The 27,114-nt window shown below is 36.8% G+C and overlaps 1 protein-coding gene across 5 annotated transcripts in view; it reads left to right on the top strand.

Annotated features, from left to right (window-relative positions):
- SMC5 (structural maintenance of chromosomes 5) overlaps nt 1-27,114 on the top strand; it is a 103,714-nt gene that overhangs the window by 16,307 nt on the left and 60,293 nt on the right. For all 5 annotated transcript variants that reach the window (XM_003911793.5, XM_009188921.4, XM_021927541.2 and 2 more), the window contains 5 exons: nt 1,813-1,975; nt 3,297-3,431; nt 5,588-5,728; nt 14,169-14,330; nt 17,947-18,018. In XM_003911793.5, coding sequence (XP_003911842.2) covers nt 1,813-1,975; nt 3,297-3,431; nt 5,588-5,728; nt 14,169-14,330; nt 17,947-18,018 — 673 coding nt within the window. The remainder of the gene's footprint in view (nt 1-1,812; nt 1,976-3,296; nt 3,432-5,587; nt 5,729-14,168; nt 14,331-17,946; nt 18,019-27,114) is intronic.

The following is a 27,114-nucleotide window of genomic DNA, read 5'->3' as shown; positions in this document are numbered from 1 at the left end:
CCCACCTTGGCCTTCCAGAATACTGAGATTACAGGCGTGAGCCACCACATCTGGCCCCATTGTTGTCTTCTGATGTGAATCTAACTAATCTCAGTTTATTTGATAGCAATCATTCTCTTTTTCTCATTGTTGTCTTCTGATGTGAATCTGATCTTAGTTTATTTGATAGTAATCATTCTCTTTTTCTGAGATGCTTGTAAACTCATTTCTTTTTTTTAAGTGTTTTAGTTTCATATATATTTAGGTGTGGGTTTATTTTTTATTTACTTTTCTTGGTTTTAATGACACTCTTAAACCTATGGTTTGGTGTCTTTCATCAGTTTTTGAAAGTTCTTATTTATTATCTCTTTTAATATTGCCATTGACCCATTCTCTGTCTCCTGTCCTAGAATTCTTATTAGACATATTATGCTTTCTTAGTCATCCAAATATCTCAAATTTTTCATTTATGATTCTGCCTTATGTTATTTCTGCTAGTGTTCTTGATACTTTGTTTTCTTGTGTGTGTGTTTGTAGTTGAACTACTCTTAGAACTTTATCTGTGTTAATTATTTTAAGATAACATAGATTCCGGCAGAGTAAATTATTAACTTCTGCCAGAGACCATTGAATACTTTCAATTCAGAATCACAGTGTACAGAATTTTCAGCTTGTGGTGGTAGCAATGAAGTATTTCTAGTTTACCCTTACAGCAAGGGTGTATCGCTTAGGTATGGCTTTCTATTGGACTCTCCACCTTGGATAGCTGTGGGCTTTGTCTATTTTTGTCCTCTACCAGCAGATCATGAAAGTGAATCCTCAAGATGACTTGATTGGGCGAATGCCTTCAAGATGAAAGCCAATTTTATTTTTCCACTCTGAGCTTTCACCTATACTAGGATGTTAGCCAGAATTCCTTACTTTCATGCTAACTGACAAATTGATTTATGAAGATATTTTAATATTTTACTATTTTTAGTTGTTTACAGCAGGAGGATCAGTAAGGGTACTTTATTAGTCATTCTGCTGGAAATGAAAGTTTAAAACTACTTCCTTTAAAGTCCTACAATCTTACTGTTTCAAGTGGTCTGATTACAATGTAATCTATATATACAACATTTATAAGTTATTATTGTCATTTAGCGATTGGATACCAATAATTTATCTTTCTACCACATGCTGCTGAATCCCAGTGAAGAAGATGAATAGATGGGAGGTGTGGAGCAGTAGTACTTCTAAAAGCAAGAAATAAGTAAATAGCCTTCTTTCAGATTCTATATTGCGTAATGTTCCTTTATATCCATGTGAGGTAATCCTCTCTGAATTCAGAGTGGAGTGCGTGGTGAGGAATCCATGGACTACCTGGATGGGTAGTTTTTATTTCTGGAAATGCCTAAGAGTCAGTTTTCATTCATACGTTTTCTGAGCAGGGGGAGTTTCAAGATTTAACTGCTCTACCCTTTAATATACTAACACATTTTGAATTGCAGTCAACACATGTGATTAAAGAATAGCATAATAATTAAAGGATAAACAGCTCCACATATGTGACTCCTCTAGTGGTGTTTATGAATTAGTATTCACATTTGCTTTAATTTTAACAGTTTAAATAATTTTGAATGTTGAGTAAGTAACTGATGTGGTCAATTATGGTATTATGACTAATAAAATGCCGAAGTTTCCTTCTTGGAAGGGGCCAAAGTATCAAAAGGAATAAAAATCATGATAATAATTCTATCTGGCACCTTTGGTGCAAGAGAATTTCTGAAATTTTATCTCTAAACTAATGTATATATTTTGAATATAAAGATTCTTAAATTATTTTTTAATTAGGTTCAGAGCTTCTGGAAATCTTGTAATCACCCGTGAGATTGATGTGGCAAAAAATCAGTCGTTTTGGTTCATCAACAAAAAATCTACAACCCAGAAAGTAGTGGAAGAGCAAGTTGCAGCCTTAAATATTCAAGTGGGGAATCTTTGCCAGTTTCTCCCTCAGGTATGACAGAAATAAATGTAAAGATGGGAAAATTTTGTATATAGTGTTTCCTTTCTATGCCATAGAAGGGATATTATTTAAATTGAACATAGCACTCTTATAGTTCTTCGTAAAGGTAGCATTTCATCACTTAGAGTATAATGTTATTAATTTGTAGTAATTTGGAAAATTTCAATTAGTTAAAAAAAGTCTAAATTAGAGTATTTTGAAATAAAGTATTATTTTTTGAGTTCAGAGAGTAGCTCAGATAACTATGTGCTTCTATTTGTAGACTCTTAAAATGTTGTTAATGAACAACTTTTTAGTCAATGTTTTTGTTTGTAGACGTTATACATATATAATATTTGATATATTTGAGTTTACAAAATATTTGATATAAAACTCCTATAAGTATACCTTCTAAAATCATGTTATAGTTTGTTTATTAAAAATAAAAAATGCTGACAATATATGTGAAATGTTAGTCATATTACCTCTTAAATTTGACTTTGAATGCTGTCTAGTTAACTAGTACTTATTGATTAATTTCATTTTTCTTTAGAAACACAATGATGATTTCATAATGTGCAAATTAAATAAAACTTAAACATTAAAAAGTTTTTTATTTATTTTAACACTTATCAGCTGGTGTCAGATTATCTCCGGAAGTAGATGTTTGAAATTGCCTTTTTTTTCTTTTTAAACCCTCTAACATTTTTTTTTTTTTTTGAGACAGAGTCTTGTTTGTCACCCAGGCTGGAGTGCAGTGGTCAGACTTCAGCTCACTGCAAGTCTGCCCCTGGTTCACGCTTTATCTCTGCCCTCAGCCTCCCAAGTAGCTGGGGATACAGGTATACCACCGGGCCCGGCTAGTTTTTGTATTTTTTTAGTAGAGGCTGGGGTTTCACCGCAGTTAGCCAGGATGGTCTCGACCTCCTGACCTCGTGATCCGCCTCGCCTCGGCCTCCCAAAGTGCTGGGATTACAGGCTTGAGCCACCGCACCCGGCCTAACCCTCTAACATTTCAACTGATATGTAATAAACAGTGATCATTTTCATCTTCAGACTATGTGTTCTTTTATTCCCAAACTTTTATTATACATATGTAAACATTTCAACCTTGAAATATTGGTGCAGAAAATTTTTAAAGATGGTCAAAAAGATAACAATTTATACCCTAAGTTTATCTTCATTATTCTAAAGAATAATGCACAGAAGGTTTATATCTCAAAGGTTTTTTTTAATGAGTTTCACCTTGACAAGTGTAAGCATTGGGTGAAATACATTTTGAAGATATTTGTAAATGAATGATAGTTGCTAATATTTAATTTTTGTGCTCTAGGACAAAGTTGGAGAATTTGCTAAACTCAGCAAAATTGAACTCCTCGAAGCCACTGAAAAGTCAATTGGTCCCCCAGAAATGCACAGATATCACTGTGAACTCAAAAACTTCAGGGAGAAAGAAAAACAGCTCGAGGTACTTTAAAATAGGCAGCTCATTTGTATTGTTTCTTATTGATTTCTGTATCTCAAAACATGGGAGAGAGAGTAGTAGTATTGATTCATTGAGTCAATTCGTATTTGATTTATTTTCACTTAGAATTATACTGCTAATATCAGTTCAAGTGACAGAGTGAGAATGGATCTGATAATATGAAGTTTGAAAAGGTTGACTATTTCAGCAAATACATATTATTAATTGAATTTTTAAGGAACCAATAACAGTATTATTAAAAAAATTATCTCAGGAAGTTACAGTATTCTTTCATTCATTCAGTATCTATTAAACACCTACTATGTGTCAGACACTGTGTAAGGCTTTCAGTAATAGAAGAGATACCATGTGCCCCTTAATATGGCACTTTTGTTGAACCAGTTCTCTCATGTATTTTTTTCAGTCATCTGAAGGTAGACTTTGGAAGAGAATTACACATTTAGTTGGAATGTTGTTGGTTATTTTCACCATTAATAAACATAAAAATGTACTTTTATAGCATATCCTTCACAAAGGTGTTTTATTTAATGTATCTTTTTTCTACATCCCAGCAACTAAAATAAATACAGTAAATTTTCATAATAAGAAATTATTAGTCTGGGTGTGGTGGCTCAGACCTGCAATCCCAGTACTTTGGGAGACTGAGGCAGGAGAATCGCTTGAATTCAGGAGTTCGAGACCAGCCTGGGCAACAGGGAGACCCTGTCTCTACATGAAAAGAAATAACAAAAGTTAGCCAGGCATGGTGGCGCATGCCTGTACTTTCAGCACTTGGGAGGCTAAGGTGGGAGGATTGCTTGAGCCAAGGAGGTCAAGGTTGCAGTGAGCTGTGATTGCACCAGTGCATTCCAGCCTGGGTGACAGAGCGAGACCCTGTCTCAAAAAAAAGGAAATCTGGCTGGGTGTGGTGGCTCACACCTGTCATCCTAGTACTTTAGGAGGCCAAGGCAGGTAGATCACCTGAGGTCAGGAGTTCGAGACCAGCCTGGCCAACATGGTGAAACCCTGTCTCTACTAAAAAACAAAAATTAGCCGGGCGTGCTGGTGGGAGCCTGTAATCTGTAATCCCAGCTACTTGGGAGGCTGAGGCAGGAGAATCATTTGAACCTGGGAGACGGAGGTTGGAGTGAGCTGAGAACACCATTACACTCCAGCCTGGGCGACAAGAGCAAAACTCCGTCTCAAAAAAAAGAAAAAGGAAATCTGTTGGGTATTTTTTGTTTTTTTTTAATTTTAGGTTCAGGGATACATGTGTAGGTTCATTATATAGGCACATTGTGTCACAGAGGTTAGCTGTGTCACCCAGGAAATAAGCATAGAAATCTTGTAACCAATTGCTTTCTCTCAAAGTATGACTTTCTGTACTTAATAATATATATTTTACTGTAATTAAATGTTATTTTTTGCCTTTGTCCACCAGACAAGGAAAAACATGTTTTTATTATACTTACTCAAAGTGAATAATCAAAGGAGTTGTTATGAGCTTTTTATAGTTATTTTATCTTCAGATATTCTGTTCTTTTACCTTTCTCTATGTCAAACAATCAAATACTTTCACTTGAAACACTCACCTACACTCTCGACTATCCTCTGAAAGAAGACAAGCATACAAGCATATATTCTAGGTTCTGAGTACATCTTTGTATTTATTAATTCACAACATAAAGGCTAATTCTTAGCTTTCTTTCATCTCATTTCTAAGACCTTTCAGTCATGAGTGTTCATTTAACATACTAATCCTAGTAATACTACTCTTCATTTGTATATCACTTTTACAGCTTTTGTTTAGCTTTCATCTATATTAAGTGAATTGCTTCTACCCTTCAAGTGGATGCAGCAGATATTTGGGGAAGAAGAGCCCGGGCTCAGATGTGGCAGGGCTTCATTACAGTTAGGACTAATAAATTGTAGACCCTAGACCAGAACTTGGGTGGGAATGTTGCTTTTACACAGGTTTTAGGGGTTTTGTTGAGACGGGATCTCACTGTTGCCCAACCTGGAGTCTACATAGTTCTTAAGAACTCCTATGAATTCTTTATTGTGAAATTTTGCTATCGTTGTTTATTTTTCATTGTTAGAAGATGTGACCTGTTGTCATTTTTCTTTTAAACTGATTGTTCAACATATATTTATTGTAGACCTCATGCAAAGAGAAAACTGAATATCTACAGAAAATGGTTCAGAGGAATGAAAGATATAAACAAGATGTGGAGAGGTTCTATGAACGAAAGCGACATTTAGATTTAATTGAGATGCTTGAAGCAAAAAGGCCGTGGGTGGTGAGTCATAATTTCTGGAGGAAAAATAGGTGTTTCTTTAAGTAGCAGAGTAATTATGATGACAGTATTAGTTACTGTGTATTCAAGTTAGGTGCTTCTTTTCCATTTTTGGCTTTATATGTTATATGCAATAAAATTCATGTCCTTTTTTTTCTTAATTTTTTATTATACTTTAAGTTCTAGGGTACATGTGCACAACCTGCAGGTTTGTTACATATGTATACATGTGCCATGTTGGTGTGCTGCACCCATTAACTCATTTACATTAGGTATATCTCCTAATGCGATCCCTCCCCCCTTCCCCCTCCCCCGACCCAATGACAAACCCCAGTGTGTGATGTCTCCCTTCCTGTGTCCAGGTGTTCTCATTGTTCAATTCTCACCCACGAGTGAGAACATGCGGTGTTTGGTTTTCTGTTCTTGCAATAGTTTGCTGAGAATGATGGTTTCCAGCTGCATCCATGTCCCCACAAAGGACTCCTTTTTTATGGCTGCATAGTATTCAATGGTGTATATTTGCCACATTTTCTTAATCCAGTCTGTCACTGATGGACATTTGGGTTGGTTCCAAGTCTTTGCTGTTGTGAATAGTGCCACAATAAACATACGTGTGCATGTGTCTTTATAGCAGCATAATTTATAATCCTTTGGGTATATATCCAGTAATGGGATGGCTGGGTCAAATGGTATTTCTGGTTCTAGATCCTTGAGAAATCGCCACACTGTCTTCCACGATGGTTGAACTAGTTTACAGTCCCACTAACAGTGTAAAAGTGTTCCTATTTCTCCACATCCTCTCCAGCATCTGTTATTTCCTGACTTTTTAATGATCGCCACTCTAACTGGTGTGAGATGGTATCTCATTGTGGTTTTGATTTGCATTTCTCTGATGGCGAGGGAGGATGAGCATTTTTTTCATGTGTCTGTTGTCTGCAAAAATGTCTTCTTTTGAGAATTGTCTGTTCATATCCTTTGCCCACTTTTTGATGGAGTTGTATTTTTTTTCTTGTAAATTTGTTTGACTTCTTTGTAGGTTCTGGATATTAGCCCTTTGTCAGATGAGTAGATTGCGAAAATTTTCTGCCATTCTGTAGATTGCCTGTTCACTCTGATGGTAGTTTCTTTTGCTGTGCAGAAGCTCTTTAGTTTAATTAGATCCCATTTGTCAATTTTGGCTTTTGTTGCCATTGCTTTTGGTGTTTTAGACATGAAGTCCTTGCCTATGCCTATGTCCTGAATGGTATTGCCTAGGCTTTCTTCTAGGGCTTTTATGGTTTTAGGATTAACATTTAAGTCTCTAATCCATCTTGAATTAATTTTTATATAAGATGTAAGGAAGGGATCCAGTTTTAGCTTTCTACATATGGCTAGCCAGTTTTCCCAGCACCATTTATTAAATAGGGAATCCTTTCCCCATTTCTTTTTTTTGTCAGGTTTGTCAAAGATCAGATGGTTGTAGATGTGTGGTATTATTTCTGAGGCCTCTGTTCTGTTCCATTGGTCTATATCTCTGTTTTGGTACCAGTACCATGCTGTTTTGGTTACTGGGGTTTTGTAGTATAGTTTGAAGTCAGGTAGTGTGATGCCTCCAGCTTTGTTCTTTTGGCTTAGGATTGTCTTGGCAATTCGGGGCTCTATTTTGGTTCCATATGAACTTTAAAGTAGTTTTTTCCAACTCTGTGAGGAAAGTCATTGGTAACTTAATGGGAATGGCATTGAATCTATAAATTACTTTGGGCAATATGGCCATTTTCATGATATTGATTCTTCCTATCCATGAGCATGGAATGTTCTTCTATTTGTGTCCTCTTTTATTTCATTGAGCAGTGGTTTGTAGTTCTCCTTGAAGAGGTCCTTCACATCCCTTGTAAGTTGGATTCCTAAGTATTTTATTCTCTTTGAAGCAGTTGTGAATGGGAGTTCACTCCTGATTTGGCTCTCTGTTTGTCTGTTAGTGGTGTATAAGAATGCTAGTGACTTTTGCACATTGATTTTGTATCCTGAGACTTTGCTGAAGTTCCTTACCAGCTTAAGGAGATTTTGGGCTGAGACAATGGGGTTTTCTAAATATACAATCATGTCATCTGCAAACAGGGACAATTTGACTTCCTCTTTTCCTAATTGAATACCCTTTATTTCTTTCTCCTGCCTGATTGCCCTGGCCAGAACTTCAAATACTATGTTGAATAGGAGTGATGAGAAAGGGCATCCCTGTATTGTGCCAGTTTTCAAAGGGAATGCTTCCAGGTTTTGCCCATTCAGTGTGATACTGGCTGTGGCTTTGTCATAAATAGCTCCTATTATTTTGAGATACGTTCCATCAATACTGAATTTATTGAGAGTTTTTAGCATGAAGGACTGTTGAATTTTGTCAAAGGCCTTTTCTCCATCTATTGAGATAATCATGTGGTTTTTTGTCTTTGGTTCTGTTTATATGCTGGATTATGTTTATTGATTTGCGTGTGTTGAACCAGCCTTGTATCCCAGGGATGAAGCCCACTTGATCATGGTGGATAAGTTTTCTGATGTACTGCTGGATTCGGTTTGCCAGTATTTTATTGAGGATTTTTGCATCAACATTCATCAGGGATGTTGGTCTAAAATGCTCTTTTATTGTTGCGTCTCTGCCAGGCTTTGGTATCAGGATGATGCTGGCCTCATAAAATGAGTTAGGGAGGATTCCCTCTTTTTCTATTGATTGGAATAATTTCAGAAGGAATGGTACCAGATCTTGCTTGTAGCTCTGGTAGAATTTGGCTGTGAATCCGTCTGCTCCTGAACTTTTTTTGGTTGGTAGGCTATAAATTATTGCCTCAATTTCAGAGCCTGTTATTGGTCTATTCAGGGATTCAATTTCTTCCTGGTTTACTCTTGGGAGAGTGTATGTGTCCAGGAATTTATCCATTTCTTCTAGGTTTTCTTTTTTTTTTTTTTAATTTATTATTATTATTATACTTTAAGTTCTAGGGTACATGTGCATAACGTGCAGGTTTGTTACATATGTATACTTGTGCCATGTTAGTGTGCTGCACCCATCAACTCGTCAGCACCCACCATTAAAAAGTCAGGAAACAACAGGTGCTGGAGAGGATGTGGAGAAATAGGAACACTTTTACACTGTTGGTGGGATAGTAAACTAGTTCAACCATTATGGAAAACAGTATGGCGATTCCTCAAAGATCTAGAACTAGATGTACCATATGACCCAGCCATCCCATTGCTGGGTATATACCCAAAGGATTGTAAATCATGCTGCTATAAAGACACATGCACACGTATGTTTATTGCGGCACTATTCACAATAGCAAAGACTTGGAATCAACCCAAATGTCCATCAGTGACAGACTGGATTAAGAAAATGTGGCACATATACACCATGGAATACTACGCAGCCATAAAAAAGGATGAGTTTGTGTCCTTTGTAGGGACATGGATGCAGCTGGAAACCATCATTCTTAGCAAACTATCACAAGAACAGAAAACCAAACACCGCATGTTCTCACTCATAGGTGGGAACTGAACAATGAGATATCTTCTAGGTTTTGTAGTTTATTTGCATAGAGGTGTTTATAGTATTCTCTGACGGTAGTTTGTATTTCTGTGAGGTCGGTGGTGATATTCCCTTTATCATTTTTTATTGCATCTATTTGATTCTTCTCTCTGTTCTTCTTTATTAGTCTTGCTAGCGGTCTGTCAGTTTTCTTGATCTGTTCAAAAAGCCAGCTCCTGGATTCATTGATTTTTTGAAGGGTTTTTTGTGTCTCTACCTCCTTCAGTTCTGCTCTGATCTTAGTTATTTCTTGCCTTCTGCTAGCTTTTAAATGTGTATTCTCTTGCTTCTCTAGTTCTTGTAATTGTGACGTTAGGGTGTCAATTTTAGATCTTTCTCGCTTTCTCTTGTGGGCATTTAGTGCTATAAATTCCCCTCTACACACTGCTTTAAATGTGTCCCAGAGATTCTGGTATGTTGTATCTTTGTTCTCATTGGTTTCAAAGAACATCTTTATTTCTGCCTTCATTTCGTTATGTACCCAGGAGTCATTCAGGAGCAGGTTGTTCAGTTTCCGTGTAGTTGTGCGGTTTTGAGTGAGTTTCTTAATCCTGAGTTCTAGTTTGATTGCACTGTGGTCTAAGAGACAATTTGTTACAATTTCTGTTCTTTTACATCAGCTAAGGAGTGCTTTACTTCCAACTATGTGGTCAATTTTGGAATAAGTGCGATGTGTTGCTGAGAAGAATGTATATTCTGTTGATTTTGGGGTGGAGAGTTCTGTAGATGTCTATTAGGTGCGCTTGGTGCAGAGCTGAGTTCAATTCCTGGATATCTTTGTTAATTTTCTGTCTCGTTGATCTAATGTTGACAGTGGGGTGTTAAAATCTCCTGTTATTCTTGTGGCAGAGTCTCAGTCTCTTTGTAAGTCTCTAAGGACTTGCTTTATGAATCTGGGTGCTCCTGTATTGGGTGCATATATATTTAGGATAGTTAGCTCTTCTTGTTGAATTGATCCCTTTACCATTATGTAATGACTTGTCTCTTGATTTTTGTTGATTTAAAGTCTGTTTTATCAGAGACTAGGATTGCAACCCCTGCCTTTTTTTGTTTTTCATTTGCTTGGTAGATCTTCCTCTATCCCTTTATTTTGAGCCTATGTGTGTCTCTGCATGTGAGATGGGTCTCCTGAATACAGCAAACTGATGGGTCTTGACTCTTTATCCAATTTGCCAGTCTGTGTCTTTTAATTGGAACATTTAGCCCATTTACATTTAAGGTTAATATTGTTAAGTTTGAATTTGATCCTGTAATTATGACGTTAGCTGATTATTTTGCTCGTTAGTTGGAGCAGTTTCTTCCTAGCATCGATGGTCTTTACATTTTGGCATGTTTTTACAGTGACTGGTACTGGTTGTTCCTTTCCATGTTTAGTGCTTCCTTCAGGAGCTCTTGTGAGCAGGCCTGGTGATGACAGAATCTCTCAGCATTTGCTTGTCTGTAAAGGATTTTATTTCTCCTTCACTTGTGAAGCTTAGTTTGGCTGGATATGAAATTCTGGAGTGAAATTATTTTCTTTAAGAATGTTGAAATTGGCCCCCACTCTCTTCTGGCTTGTCGAGTTTCTGCAGAGAGATTCGCTGTAAGTCTGATGGGCTTCCCTTTGTGGGTAACCTGACCTTTCTCTCTGGCTGACCTTAACATTTTTTCCTTCATTTCAACTTCATTTCAAATCTGACAATTATGTGTTTTGAAGTTGCTCTTCTCCAGGAGTATCTTTGTGGCATTCTCTGTATTTCCTGAATTTGAATGTTGACCTTCCTTGCTAGGTTGGGTAAGTCCTCCTGGATAATATCCTGCAGAGTATTTTCCAACTTGTTTCCATTCTGTCCGTCACTTTCAGGTACACCAATCAGTCGTAGATTTGGTCTTTTCACATAGTCCCATATTTCTTGGAGACTTTGTTTGTTTCTTTTTACTCTTTTTGCTCTAAACTTCTCTTCTCGCTTTATTTCATTAATTTGATCTTCAGTCCCTGATACCCTTTCTTCCACTTGATTGAATCGGTTACTGAAGCTTGTGCATTTGTCATGTAGTTCTCGTGCCATGGTTTTCAGCTCTATCAGGTCTTTTAAGGACTTCTCTACATTGGTTATTCTAGTTAGCCATTCGTCTAATCTTTTTTCAAGGTTTTTAGCTTCTTTGCGATGGGTTCGAACTTCTTCCTTTAACTCAGATAACTTTGATCTTCTGAAGCCTTCTTCTCTCAACTCGTCAAAGTCATTCTCCATCCAGCTCTGTTCCATTTCTGGTGAGGAGCTGCATTCCTTTGAAGGGGGAGAGATGCTCTGATTTTTAGAATTTTCAGGTTTCTGCTCTGTTTTTCCCCCATCTTTGTGGTTTTATCTACCTTTGGTTTTTGATGATGGTGACGTACAGATGGGGTTTTGGTGTGGATGTCCTTTCTGTTTGTTAGTTTTCCGTCTATCAGTCAGGACCCTCAGCTGCAGGTCTGTTGGAGTTTACTCGAGGTCCACTCCAGACCGTGTTTGCCTGGGTATCAGCAGCAGAGGCAGCAGAAGAGTGAATATTGCTGAACAGCAAATGTTACTGCTGATCGTTCCTCTGGAAGCTTCGTCTTACAGGGGTACCCGACCTTGTGAGGTGTCTGCCCCTACTGGGGGGTGCCTTCTGGTTAGGCTACTCAGGGGTCAGGGACCCACTTGAGGAGGCAGTCTGTCCATTTTCAGATCTCAAACTCCATGCTGGAAGAACCACTACTCTTCTAAGCTGTGAGACAGGGAGATTTATATCTGCAGAGGTTTCTGCTACCTTTTGTTTGGCTAAGCCCTGTCCCCAGAGGTGGAGTCTACAGAGGCATGCAGGCCTCCTTGATCTGTGGTGGGCTCCACCCAGTTTGAACTTCCTGGCTGCTTTGTTTACCTACCCAAGCCTCAGCAATGGCGGGCGCCCCTCCCCCAGCCTCGCTGGTGCTTTGCAGTTAGATCTCAGACTACTGTGCTAGCCATGAGGGAGGCCCCGTGGGTGTGGGACGTTTTGAGCCATGCGCGGGATATAATCTCCTGGTGTGCCTTTTGCTAAGACCCTTGGAAAAGCACAGTATTAGGGTGGGAGTGACCTGATTTTCCAGGGGCTGTGTGTCACGTTTTCCGTTGGCTAGGAAAGGGAATTTCCTTACCCCTTGTGCTTCCTGGGTGAGGCGATGCCTCGCCCTGCTTCAGCTCTCGCTCAGTGACCTGCACCCACTGTCTGGCACCCACTGTCTGACACGCCCCAGTGAGATGAACCTGGTACCTCAGTTGGAAATGTCGAAATCACCTATCTTCTGTGTCACTCACGCTGAGAGCTGTAGCCTGGAGTGGTTCCTATTCGGCCATCTTGAAACTGCTCAGCCATGTCTTTTTTTTGAGACAGAGTCTTGCTTTTTCTCCCATGCTGGGGTACAGTGGTGCGATCTCGGCTCGCTGCACCCTCTACCTCCTGGGTTCAAGCAGTTATCCTGCCTCAGCCTCCCAGTAGTTGGGATTATAGGTATGTGCCACCACACCTGGCTAAGTTTTTTTTTTTTGTATTTTTGGTAGAGACAGGGTCTCACCATGTTGGCCAGGCTGGTCTTGAGCTCCTTACCTCAGGTGATCTGCCTCGCTCCACCTCCCAAAGTACTGGGATTGCAGGCATGAGCTACCATGCCAGGCTTTCTTTTACTAGTTTATTACATTAGCTGTGTGCTCATTTTTATTGTTTAATAAATAATAATTAACATAGTGCTCTTAATTCCTCCAGATTTTAGTCCTCAAGGGCTAGTTCTTTGATTGTTTTTTTATAGATGTTAATGATCAGAAAATTAAATCTTTGGGTGTCCTCAGTCAGGTCACTGAGAATTTACTTGGGGTTTGCCACTAATATCAGCCTCAGTTACAGATGTGGCTGATGTGTCTTAACTGTAATCTTCTACTCATATGTTTTATAATTTTTCTGAAGCTAATCTGTTATTTCTAATCACTGTGTAATGTGTATTTTATTAAGACTACAGTTCGGGTTAAAGATTCAATTCCCTCATTGCATTACTTTATAATTGGTAGAACAAAATAGGTAAGAAAGTTTTGTGGTGTTTGTTCCAAGGTTAGAATGGAAATAATTGTTACTTGCTTGAAAAAATATATGGCTATATTTGTGGCATTCTTGTTCTGTCTTCCCCCTTCTCCCTACCCTATTCCATCATCTCATGATTCTTAAATTTTACTTTCTTTGGTTTTTCTAAATTTCATTTATCCTGTGTCCATTATTACTGCTTCTCTCACTTTGTCTTTTGATTTTCCTTATTTTTTCTAAGATTGATTTGCGTTTTTCATTTTTCTTCTTTTTTGATTTACTCGTATGTTTATTTTTTCTTTCCTTACCATCATCCCATTCACTCTTATATAATGTTGTCTTAGTGTGCCAGTTATTTTTTTTTTAACAAATACTCCTATGACATGACAGGCATCACTTTCACCTACATGCTGCTTTTTGTTTTTCTTTTGACCCATTTTCATTTTGTTCTTTCTTTTTTTTTTTCATTTTTATCTTTTATACTTGAGTTTCTTTTACTTCTTTATACATCCCTGTATCTCTTCTTTATTGACAGATTAGAGGTAAGTTGCATTTTCATAGCCATTAGGATATGTTTCAGAGAACAGGGTGGACATCTGAGAATCTGAACTAGTGATAGACATAAACGCTTAGTGATTATCAACACTGTTATTAAATCATTACATTGGTATTTACTATTTCTGAAGTTGTCCCAGAGGACAAATTTTACATTAATAAACCTGTTTTGATATCAAAACAGTCTTTTCTTAGATTTGGTTTCTGCCTGTATCTTGATTTTTAGTATATGTGTTAGTTTAAGCTAGGGCATTAACTTCTGTTTGTTGAATTATTTGCAAGGAATATGAAAATGTTCGTCAGGAATATGAAGAAGTAAAACTAGTTCGTGACCGAGTGAAGGAAGAGGTCAGAAAACTTAAAGAAGGGCAGATTCCTATAACACGTCGAATTGAAGAAATGGAAAAGGAGCGTCACAATTTGGAGGCTCGAATCAAAGAAAAGGTACTTTTTGGGTTCAGTTTTGGGTTATCTGAATTTTAGTTTAGCAAATATAAAAATATTTTGCAGGTGTTTGAAAATATTTTCAAGGGTTTCTTGTATCTCTCATTTCTTAAGTTTTTTAACCAGGAATTCTGCCACCATAGGACTTTCAAGGACATATTCATTACTATTGAAGTGTTGCTGCTTTATAGGACTTCCAAGATATAAAGAGAGAAAAGTGAAATACGATTTTTTTTTTTTTTTAGTTACAAGAGGATTCATAGTGGTATTCCTGGAAACACTGAGCTTTTTTTGTGAATATGTTGTATATCTGCTTTGTAATTATACACCCTTTTGAAGGAAGGCAATATAGAAAATCTGATGTTTTTGGAATAGGTATAGAATAATACCCTGTATTTTAAAAGAATAGATATTTTTTATGACTATGGCTTCTAGAAACCTTTGGTGGATTTTGAAGTTAGAGATTATTTGAGAATTGTTTACATTCCTGCTTCTGAAATAAAGCAATATAGGCAGATCCAAAATTGTGCGTGAGATTTTGGAGATTCATGGATGCACTGAAGTCAAGATATTGACCCCTGCTTAAGAAGTTCTGATGTGGCTGGGCACAGTGGCTTATGCTAATCCCAGCATTTTGGGAGGCTGAGGTGGGCAGATCATTTGAGCTCAGGAGTTCAAGACCAGCTTGACCAACATGGTGAAATCCTGTCTCTATGAAAAATACAAAAAAGTTAGTCCAGGCATGGTGGTGCAAGCCTATAAGTCCCTGCTACTCGTGAGGCTGAAACAGGAGTATCACTTGTGCCTATGAGGCAGAGGTTGCAGTGAGCTGAGATCTTGTCACTGCTCTCCAGTGTGGGTGATAGAGCGAGGCCCTATCTCAAAAAATATATATGATAAAAATTTAAAAATAAAAAAAAGAATTTCTGATATCAATTGTCAGTTGGCTCAAGTATGTAGAATTATTTGTAATTAGACCAGTGGAATTTATGCTATATATAGGTTAATTCTATGAAACCAGAAAACCGTTCACAATCTTTGTGGACTGTATACCTCGATGTTGGTCACTGTGCTTGAACATGGGTGTCAGTGATCATAAAGGGTGAATCTTGGCCTGGCAGTGCTATTGGGAAAAAATTGTGTGAAACATGATTTCTGCTATTGAAAGATCATTTAGGAGAGAGTGTGTTACAAACTTAGCAGTATTTTTTTTTTAGGCATCTTCTCTATTTTTGAAGATTGTGTTTTCTTCTCACGTGAATATGCTACTCCAGGTTTTTTGTTACTGAATTTAAGATTGCCATTTATACAGGTTTGACTAATATAAGTTTTATCTTTTGTTTGTAAAAAAGAAGTTATGTGGAGCTCTTTGATTTCGAGATGTGATTGTACTTTCTCTTTTTAGGCTACTGAAAGTCAGAAAAATGACTTCTTGAGCTAGATTGTACCAGATACTATGTTGAGCAATGCTTACTGAGTGAGAAAGGCCATATCTAGGAATATAAAGTAAACTTTGTAACAGAGGAAATGAATCAACAGTTTTGACTTTGCTGCTATCATGTCAGAAAAGCTCCACTATATCTTAATTCTAATACAGGTTAAAGTGAGTTAAAATTATTGCACTCAAGTCCAGAAAATTAAACAGTTACTAAGATCAGATAAAGGTTTTAGGACTGATTTGATCAGGTCTGATTCTGAAAGAGAGTTGCTATTGGTCATTTTAAATGTTAGGGGGAAAAGGAGTTGTAGATATTATCTAGACAAGTCCCCTCATTTTATTGTTAAAGATACTGAATACCAGTGATAACACGACTTCCTCAAGGATATGAAACTAATAGTTGGCAGTCATTGTTATGTTAATGATGGTTGGTTGTAGTTAAGTTGTGAATTTGTAATTGCTTTTTTTTTTGGTTCTTGAATTTTCTGTTACTGCAAAACTCCTTTTGTAGTGGAAAATATGTACATAATAAATTTCAAATCTCTTAATTAAGGAAACATATTTAACCCTTTCTTTGGTCTATTTATAACAGAAGCCCAGCTATTGTTATATTAGGCTCATTGTCAAACATCCATGAGCCTAATTTATTTATGTGAAAATCTGCATGGCCTAAGATGTTTCAGAATTATTTTCCTAAAGAAGTGATCCTGGATTCTGAAGTGGTACCTTATGTCAGTCTCTAGTAAAAGTAGTTATTAGCACCCATAGCCTTGCAACAGGAACACAATGGTTAATTTTGTTTAATACGCATGCTATTCTTCTTCTTGCTCGCTCTGTTCCAGCAGAAAACTTTTTCCAACACTTGTAATTTTTTTTTTTTTTTGTAATTCCAGGCAGGTGATAAAGTGTTATGGACAGGGCATAGCCTTTTGGGTCACACAGACCTGTATTTTAAATCCTCACTCAGCTCTCTGACCTTCAGCAAATCGTTTAGTCTCTCTGAGTTTTATTCTCCTCAGTCAGGTGAGGACAGTAATAGTAATCTTTATCTTACATGATGAGCATGTATGATTTAAGCATACATACATCAGTGTTACTAGCATCAGAAAATTAGTGTTCCTCTATGGGAAGAAACTATTGTCTCTTGGCATAAGAGATCCACCAGAGATGGGATTTCCTAGGAGAACTCACAGCTAAGATTTATTACAGCAAAAGGATGCAAAACAGTCAGTAAAGGGAAAATGCCCTGAGAACAAAGTCTGGAAGAAACCAGGCACTAGCTTCCAGGGGTCCTCCCCCAGAGAATTCACACAGCATGTGCTTAATTCTTCCATCATCAAATTGTGGCAACACTTTTAAAGTCCTGTCTACAGGGGAAGTGCATTACAGACTCGGCACCCAAGGTTTTTATGTGCATTGGGCAACTAGGCATTCTAGCAGCACGTACTCAACTTCCAGAATGCAAGAAGGAAAGCAGATGTTCTACATCAACCACATTGTTTGTAGAAACGTGCACAGTGAGCCACTCTTATCAGTTAGGAAATGGTAGAAACACTCCCAAAATCCAAGTTGCCAGACAACAACAAAGGACTGACCTTGCAAACAAGCCTTTCCAAGAGTAGTAGTCTTAGCCTATAATGTTAATTCTTTTCTGTATAGCCGTATTCTCTACTGTGTTTGAATTACATATTATATGTGTTAATGATGTATAATGTGTCTATAATATGTCATGTATGTGTTTTATGTGTTAATGAAAAATATCAAGGAGGTAACATGTGGTATGATAGAACTCTATATTTGAAATCAGACCTGATTTTTTATAATTAGTTTCCATTTTTTAGCTATGTATACAGGTTACTTGGCCTCTTTTGATCCCTACCAGTCAGTAATATTTGTCCTGATTATCCTGTAGGGTTGTTTTTAGGATCAGATGAAATAAGACAGGAAGATAAATGTAAAGAGAAAAACATGCATGCGTATTACTGCAACTGTTTATTAATATCATTAGGAATAACCTTTTATAAACTTGCAAATAACTGTTGGTATTTTGTTGATAATTATGCATTTTGCTTGAAATAAATTGTTCTGGGTTAACTCTATTTGAATGGACAGGGCTATATAATTTGCTTGCATGAGTTTTTAACTAACTGTCCCTCCTCCTCTGGTTTAATTTTACAGGCAACAGATATTAAGGAGGCATCTCAAAAATGCAAACAGAAGCAAGATGTTATAGAAAGGAAAGATAAACATGTAAGGTTTCATACTACTAAAATTTTTATTACATTAAAATTTGCTCTAACTTTTGTTTTCAAATACGGATGATGGGACAGATTCTTGTTGGGGAATGGCCAAGATCCTCTGCATTCTCTATTTCTTAATCTGAGGGAAAGTAAGATTTGGAAGTATAGTAGTTGCTCAGAGGACAATTGTGAATAATTTCTCAAAGCTGCTAGTAGCTGTGCCTTACAATCTTTGTAGCTGAGTGGCTGTACTTTTTTAATAGGATAATGGTGGATTTGGTTACTTTAATAGCAAAAATTAAGCTCTAAGGGGATTTATTTTTTTTTTTTAAACACAGAAATAGACCTTTTATTTTGAAAAATCAGTGATGACATTTATGTAGAAAATGCATATGTACCTTTATGCATGATTGAAATTAATGAGACAAAGTATACTTAAACTGTGGAACTTTTCGTCTTTTTTTTAGTTTAGTTTTGTTTTGTTTTGTTTTTGTTTTTGTTTTTTGAGACAGGGTCTCTGTTACCCAGGTTGGAGTACAGTGGTATGATCTTGGCTCACTGCAGCCTCTGCCTTCCAGGCTCAAATAATCCCCCCACCTCAGCCTCCTGAGTAGCTGGGACCACAGGTGCATGCCACCACACCCAGGTACTTTTTTGAATTTTTGTAGAGATGAGTTTTTGCCGTGTTGCCCAGGCTGGCCTTGAACTCCTGAGCTCAAGCTATCCACCTGCCTCAGCTTCCCAAAGTGCTGGGATTACAGGCACGAGCCACTGCCCCTGGCTGGAACTTTTTATTATATTTTTATTGTTGAGTTTTATTCTGTTTTGATATAATCTTGGTTTATAGCTTCAATTTCTAGAAATGAAGACACGTAAAACTTTAACCTACTGCAGGTAAATTATTGCTAAGGAAATATCTTGTTTTAATTTGTAGTATCCTGCTGTTTTTGATATATGCAGCTTCTCAATCTGAGAATATAAATTAAAAGTTTTTAAAGTTTTTTTTCCTTTATAATATTGTTTTCTCTTGGTAGATTTTTGTTTCTTTTCTTATTTGGTTTCTTGCTTTCTTCCTGGAGTCTTTCCTTGTTTATCTGGGAGCCTTTGGTTCTCTTTATAGTTAAGGGTAAGGCATTGAAAGGCTGATTACAAATTTTTTATGCGTGGGTGGGCCTGATGACAAAATTATGTTAGGATATTAGGTAAGAAAGTGGGCACTTTTGCTAACAGGTGCCCAAATATATATGTGTTTGTATTCTTCAGGACCATTCTGAGACTAAATTTTGAAATTACCTGCCTTGGGGATAGACATGTAACTTCAGGCATTTCTGGTAGTTGAAGCATTATGTTAATCTCCTAGTTTTCAGCTTCACCGCTTTTTCTATCCCTTTAAGTCCCAGGTGGCTCACTTAATTTCTCCAAAGAATTAATCGCAGATGTTCACAGAAACAGCTTGGTTGTCAGTGTTATGTGCTTAGGGCTGTGTATGTTGGGGTAAGGGTATTGGGATAAGAAGGAGGATATAGATAATTGCATTCTATGTGATGTTGTTTGTACTTGGCATTTCCTAGTCCTAAGAATCTCTGGGGTTTTTATTTGTTTTTATTTTTTAGAAGGAATAATCAGTTCTTCACATCCCTTTCTTTTTCACTCACCCTTTACACTATGGTTCCTATAATATAATATACTACTAAATTAGTTATTTGTTTTTCATCTTCTAAGTATTTATTAAACTTTCCATTTACTGATCTCTCTTCCCTTTCTTTTGTCCTGATGGGATGGATCCCTTTTTACTCCATTTTTACTCCATTCCTATTATTTTATTAGAGTTAGGCAGAAAAATACATAAAACTCATCCTGTATCCCCAGACACAAATACAAGGTTGGTAGATTGCCTCATGTTGAACTTCCCTTGCATTCCTGTCATAAATTTTAATTGATGTTTTAATATATTGCTGTATTCAACTATGAAATTTTGTATTTAGGATTTTTTGAACTTTGTGAGATTAGCCTATAATTTTATTTTTTGTTCGATTCTTAATTGGTTTTGTTTTCAGGCTTGTGCAGACCTGGCATATAATTTACTACTCCTTGGATCAGTTTCAATCGTTTATATTCCTTCTCTTCCTGTCACTGATATTTGTGTATCCATTTTTTTCCCTTATCATATTTGCCAGGACTTGTCACTTTGATAAGTCTTTTCAACCAATTTTTTTTTTAAATCAACTTTATTTTTTGTTGACTAATAATTTCCTCTTTCTTAATTCATTTTTTCTGCTTTGAGTATTTTTTAACGTTCTTGAATTGTAAAAAGCATGTTTCTTTTATTTTTCATCTTTCCTCATTTTTAATAAAGGCATTGTAGGATATAAATTTTTTTCTGGGCGTCATTTGGCTACATCTCACATGTATTGATTAGAAGGCTCTTCGTTTCAGTTTAAGATATTATAATTTTTATTTGAGTATTTTCATTCATTTGAGGTTACCTAGCAGTTCTTATTGTTTTAATTTCCATGGATATGGAATTTTTTAGGCTTTTAAAAAAATGTCGAGTTCTTATACTGCTTTATGGTCAGTAAATGTGGCCTTACAACTTTTTTAAAGAATTTTTTAAGACTTTTTTTGGCTTTTATTGTATATTTGATTTTTGTACCTATTCTTCGAAAACAGTGTGCATTCTGTCTTCAGGTGTGGAGATATGTGTACACCCACATACATACATACATTAGAATAGGCTTACTATAATTATGTATACTCATATGTTCTACTTTTTTGTTAACCTCCTTGATTTAGTTGTTGTTGTTGTTGCTGTTGTTATTGTTATGAGATGGAGTCTTGCTCTGTCTCCAAGGCTGGAGTGCAGTGGCACAGTCTCGGCTCACTGCAGCTTCCGCCTCCCAGGTTCAAGCAATTCTCCTGCCTGAACCTCCCAAGTAGCTGAGACTACAGGCATACACCACCACGCCTGGCTAATTTTTGTATTTTTAATAGAGACAGAGTTTCATCATATTGGCCAGGCTGGTCTCAAACACCTGACCTCAAGTGATCCACCTGCCTTGGCCTCCCAAAGTGCTAGAATGACAAGTGTGAGCCACCGCACCTGGCCTGATTTAGTTATTTTTAAGGCATCAGTATCTCCTTCTATGAGTATAGATTTGTCTGTTTTTTCTGTAATTATATCAGTTTTTGCTTATTTTAAAGCTTTCTTATTTTGTTTTTATTTCTGTACCATGTTTTGCTTTATGTGCTGTAAATAATACTGGGTTTGTGTTGAAATTTTTTTCAATTTGATGGGAAATTAAGGAGTTTAAACAGATGAAGAAGTTTAAACAGTTCACATTTACTGTTTTGTTTTCTACTTATTATACTTTTTACTTGATTCCTCTTCTCTTTATATTTTCTGTTTTTGTTAACCAAGGTTTTCTCATTCTATTTTTTATTCTATAGGTGGAAAGTTCTATTTAGTCCTATTCTAGTGATTATCTTAAAATTTTAAGTGACACATTTCTAACAAAAGAGTTCATCAGTATCTTTATTCTCCCACCTAATTAAGAAAAAAAAATTAGCAAGCTTATATTTTCTCTTTCTGCACTCCCATGTCAGTATCATCAGAAATTTGACTTGTGGTTATTTAAAATGTTATTTTTTTTTATTGCCGGTATTTACATGTTGGGTATCTCTAATATGAAATCTAAAAATGCTCCAAAACCCAAAACTGTTTTGAGTGTGTTGACATGATACTGAAAGGAAATGTGCTTTAAAGCATTTTGGATTTCTGGATTAGGGAAGCTGAACCTGTAAGTATAATGCAGATATTCAAAGGTCTTAAAAGATTTGAAATCCAAACCACGTCTGGTCCCAAGCATTTTGGATAAAGGATAATCAACCTGTGTTTAGATTTAATAATATGTTTTATTGGTTTATTTGATCGTGTTGCTTTTGTATTATACTCCCTCTGGCTTGCTAGGAAAGGAGAAATAAAGAGTTCTCTTTTGACTAAAGTTCCATCCTTTTACTTTATGCCTATATGTGTCTTTGCATCTAAAATGTGCCTCCTATAAACAGTAGATAGTTGGACCATGATTTTTTAGTCCTCATTAGCATAAAATCAGATATTGCAGAAAGGGTCTTGTTATGAATAATAAAAGACACTCCTGTCACTCAGAAAATTCCAAGGGTTTTAAGAACTCTGTGCCAGGAACCTAGGAACAAAGACTAAATATATATATTTACACCACAACAGTTCTTTTATATTGGATAGGAAGGAAAAAAAAAGTTATAAACAACAAACTACATTTATGTTATATTTTACATTTATCTATTTAATTACCTTTACTGGTTCTCTTGATTTCTTTGTGTAGATTCAGAGTACTGTCTAGGGTCCTTTCATTTCAGCCTTAAAGATGCCTTTTAGTATTTCTTGTAGGGGAGGTCTGCTAGTGACAAATTGTTTTTTTGTTTATCTAGGGATGTCTTAAGTTTTTGTTTGTTTTTGAAGGATAATTTTGCTGGATATAGAATTCTTGGGTTTTTTTTTTCCAGCACTTTGAATATGTCGTCCCACTGCCTTCTGGCCTCCATGGTTTCTGATAAGTCAGTTGTTAATCTTATTGAGGATCCTGGTACATGATGAGTCACTTTTTTCTTGCTTTTAAAGTTTTCTCTTTGTTTGTTTTTCAATGGCTAATCTTATTTCTAGATGGGAGTCTCCTTGAGTTTATCCTGTTTGGAATTCATTGAGCTTCTTAAATGTGCAGATTAATGTTTTTCATCAAAGTTAAGAAGTCACTTTTCAGTATTTCTTCATATATTCTTTCTGTCTCTTTTCTTTTTTGAGACTTACATATTTTGATATGCTTGATGGTATCCCACAAATCTCAGAGACTGTTAATTTTTTTTTTTCTGAGATGGACTTTAATTCTTGTTGCCCAGGCTGGAGTGCAATGGCACGACCTTGGCTCACTGCAACCTCCGCCTCCCAGATTCAAGCGATTATCCTACCTCAGCCTCGTGAGTAGCTGGGATTATAGGCACCCACCATCACACCCAGCTAATTTTTTGTATTTTTAGTAGAGACAGGGTTTCACCATGTTGACCAGGCTGGTCTCAAACCTCCTAACCTCAGGTGATCCACCCACCTCGGCCTCCCAAAGTGCTGGGATTGCAGGCTTGAGCCACCACACCCGGCCCGCTGTTTGTTTTTCTTGATTCTTTTTTCTTCCTGTCCCTCAAGCTGGATAATCTCAATCAACCTGTCTTCAAATTCACTTATTCTTTCTTCTGCCTGTTTGGATTTGCTGTTAAGACCCTCTGTTAATCTTTCATTTCAGTTTCTGCATTTTTCAAATCTACATTTTTCTAGTTGACTCTTTTTTATAATTTCTGTGCTTTTATTGATACTCCATATTCAGTGAGATATTGTTCTCTTCCTTTAGTTTTTTTTGATATGGTTTCTTTTAGTTCATTGAACATATTTAAAATAGCTGTTTTAATCCTTTTCCTATTTAGAAAAAAAGTACATGCAGCTCACTGCCAGCATTCATTTAATTTTACATAAACACACTCTGAGACCTAAGGAAATCTGACTAATTTTCAGTGTGAAAGTAAGCACTGCCGGCAAGTATTCTCAGGGCAAGCGAAAAAAGGGTTAAAGCCCCTTTGTCTTATAAGTCCATTTCTGTACTTCCCCAGGGACTTTTTCTATTGGCTGCTTTTTTCCTGAGTATGGGCCATACTTTTCTCCTTTATTTGAATGTGTTACAAGTTTTTGTTGAAACTGAACAGTTTAAGTCACATACTCTAGCAACTCTGGAAATCAGTCCCATTCCCCTACCCAGGGCTTGATGTTGTTGCTGTTTTTTTGAATATGTTGTTGGTGTTTGTTTGTTTAGTGACTTTGCTAGTTCTTTAAAGTTCTTATTCTTGGTCATTTGTGGCTACTGAAGTCACTACTAGGTTAGTTTAGTGGTTAGCTAATGACTGAATCTGTATTCCCTTAAATGCCTGGAACCCATATGTTTCCCAGTCTTTGTTGAGGATCTCTGTGTGTATGTTGGGTCATGCGTTCAACATTCAGCCAGGCACTATTTGCACTTTACTGAGATTCAATCATTTTTCTTGAATAAATGCTCCTAAGATTGTTGAAAACTTTGGTTAACTCTATCTCAACCTTCGCTTCCTATTTGCACACAACCTCAGAGTGAAACAGAGATGAGAACTTAGGGTCTTTTCAGGCGTTTCTGGATCATGTATATAGCCCTGGGCATGCACACAGTCCTGCTAATGGACATGACCTTCTAGAATCCCAGGAGCTTCCAAAACCTCATATGGTTTGGGGAGAAACTCATTCCCCAGCCTCTTCTTTTAAGATTTTTGGTTAGCTTATTGTTTGCTGTAACTGTTAGCTGCTTCACGCAGCTGTGTTGTTAAACAGTTGCTTCTGATTGTTTTTGACAAATGCATCCAAGGAAAAGGCTGTTTTGTAATGGTGAGCTGTGAATCAGGTCAAATACAGACAAGCCTTATACAAGTAAGTTTTCTCAGGAAACTGCCAGGTGGATCAGATAATAACATTTCTCTGAGAATGAGGATTTATTAGGTTGGTGCAAAAGTAGTTGCATTTTTTGGCCTTATAAAGGAGCTCCAGACCTGTTCATATCTCTCCAGTGGTTGCTAGACTATCGGGGAACCCCACCCCCGATATTCAACATGGGTTCTTTTCTATTTCCCTAAACATTGGCTGGTCTGAGAAATAAAGGGAAAGAGTACAAAAGAGAGAAATTTTAAAGCTGGGTGTCCAGGGAAGACATCACGTGTCGGCAGGTTCCTTGATACTCCCTGAGCCATAAAACCAGCAAGTTTTTATTAGCGATTTTCAAAAGGGGAGGGAGTGCACAAATAGGGTGTGGGTCACAGAGATCACATGCGTCACAAGGTAATAAAGTATCACAAAGCAAATGGAGGCAGGGCAAGATCACAGGACCACAGGAGGGGGTGAAATTAAAATTGCTAATGAAGTTTTGGGCACACGTAGTCATTGATAACATTTTATCAGGAGACAGGGTTTAAGAGCAGACAACCTGTCTGACCAAAATTTATTAGGCGGGAATTTCCTCGTCCTAATAAGCCTGGGAGCGCTACAGGAGACTAGGGCTTATTTCATCTCTTCGGCTTCAATTGTAAAAGATGGCTGCCCCCACGGGGGCCATTCATAGGCCTACCCTCAGGGACGCATTCTCTTTCTCAGGGATGTTCCTTGCTGAGAAAAAGAATTCAGCGATGTTTCTCCTATTTGCTTTTGAAAGAAGAGAAATATGGCTCTGTTACGCCCGGCTCACCGGCAGTCAAAGTCCAAGGCTATCTCCCTTGTTCCCTGAACATTGCTGTTATCCTGTTCCTTTTTCAGGGTGCCCAGATTTCATATTGTTCACGCACACATGCTCTACAAACAATTTGTGCAGTTAATGCAATCATCACAGGGTCCTGAGGCCACATACGTCCTCCTCAGTTTACGAAGATGATGGGATTAAGAGATTAAAGACAGGAAATCACAAGGGTGTTGACTGGGGAAGTGATAAATGTCCATGAAATCTTCACAATTTATGTTCAGAGATTGCAGTAAAGACAGGTGTAAGAAATTATAAAAGTATTAATTTGGGGAGCTAATAACTGTCCATGAAATCTTCACAATTTGTGTTCTTCTGCCATGGCTTCAGCTGGTCCCTCCATTCGGGGTGCCTGACTTCCCACAACACTAGACTGCAGGTTTTCACTATGATTGTGGGCTGTTGCTTTTCAGGGATACCACATGAATGGAACAAGGGATTTAGGAATGAAGCAAGTTCAAAATTCTACAGAGCTTGCTGTTTTTAACTGAGATTCAGCCATTTTTCTTGAATAAAGGCTTCCCAGATTGTTACAAGCGTTTGGTTAAATTCCAGAGTCCTGAAAGAGTTAATTTTGACAATTTTTGTCAGTGTTCTCATCACTTTTATGGAGGAGAAGATTTCTGGAGTTCCTTACTTCATTCCTGATGATATCCAAATCTTTTCTGTATCTACAGAAAAATGTGGCTGGGATTTTAATAGGAATTTCATTAACGTTTGGGAAGAATTGAAATCTTTACTTTGTTGAATCTTCTGATCTATGAACATGGTATGTTTCTATTTATTTAGATTTTTGATTTCTTTCATTAGCATTATGTGGTTTTAGCAACAAGTCCTCTGTGTGTTTTGTTAGATTCATACCTCTGACTTAGTTTCTTTTTTTTCTTCTTTGGTAGATATTTTGGCAGTTTCTACATAGGCAGTCATGTCAGCTACAAATCGGGACAACTTTCTTTCTTTCTGTTTTGTATGCATTTAGTTTTCTTGCCTTATTGCATTGGCTACAACTTCAGCACTCAAATAAGTGGTGAGCACCGAAATCTTCACCTTATTCTTGATCGTAGGAAGAAAGCATTCAGTTTTTCATTATTCAGTATGTAATAATAGCAGGTTTTAAAATATATATATATATATGTGCTCTGTCAGATTCAGGAAATTCTTACACATATTCCTGTGTTTCTGGGAATTTTTATGTTGAGTGCATGTTCAATTTTGTCAAATGCTTTTCTGCATCTATTGATATGATAGTATAAGTTTTTAGGTGGTTAATAAGTGATGGATTATATTGATTGATTTTTGACTACCAAATCAATGTTGCATCCCTCAAATAAACCCCACTTGGTTGTGGTTTATAAGCATATAATTCTTTTTACATATTGCTGAATTCTGTGTTAAAGGATTTTTGCGTCTGTATTCATGAGTGATACTGTTTTGTAGTGTTTGTATTCTCTGTCTGCTTTGATATTAGGATAATAACTAGCTTCATAAAATGAGTTGGGAAGTGATCTTTCCTTTTCTACTTTCTGAAAGAGATTGTATAGAATTGATGTTTATATACTTTAAACATTTTGTGTAATTCTCAACTGAAATTCTCTGGGCATAGAGATTTCTTCTTGGAGGGAGTTTCAAAATTTTGTTTTCAACTTCCTTAATAGCTATTAGACTAGTCAAATAATCTATTTCATATTAGGTGAATTGGTCCTTTTGTCTAAGTTGTCAAA

The sequence above is a fragment of the Papio anubis genome, chromosome 13, assembly GCF_008728515.1.
Source record: "Papio anubis isolate 15944 chromosome 13, Panubis1.0, whole genome shotgun sequence".
Taxonomy (NCBI): domain Eukaryota; kingdom Metazoa; phylum Chordata; class Mammalia; order Primates; family Cercopithecidae; genus Papio; species Papio anubis.
Note: the sequence above shows the minus strand (reverse complement) of the source record. Positions and strands in the feature narration are given on the sequence as shown.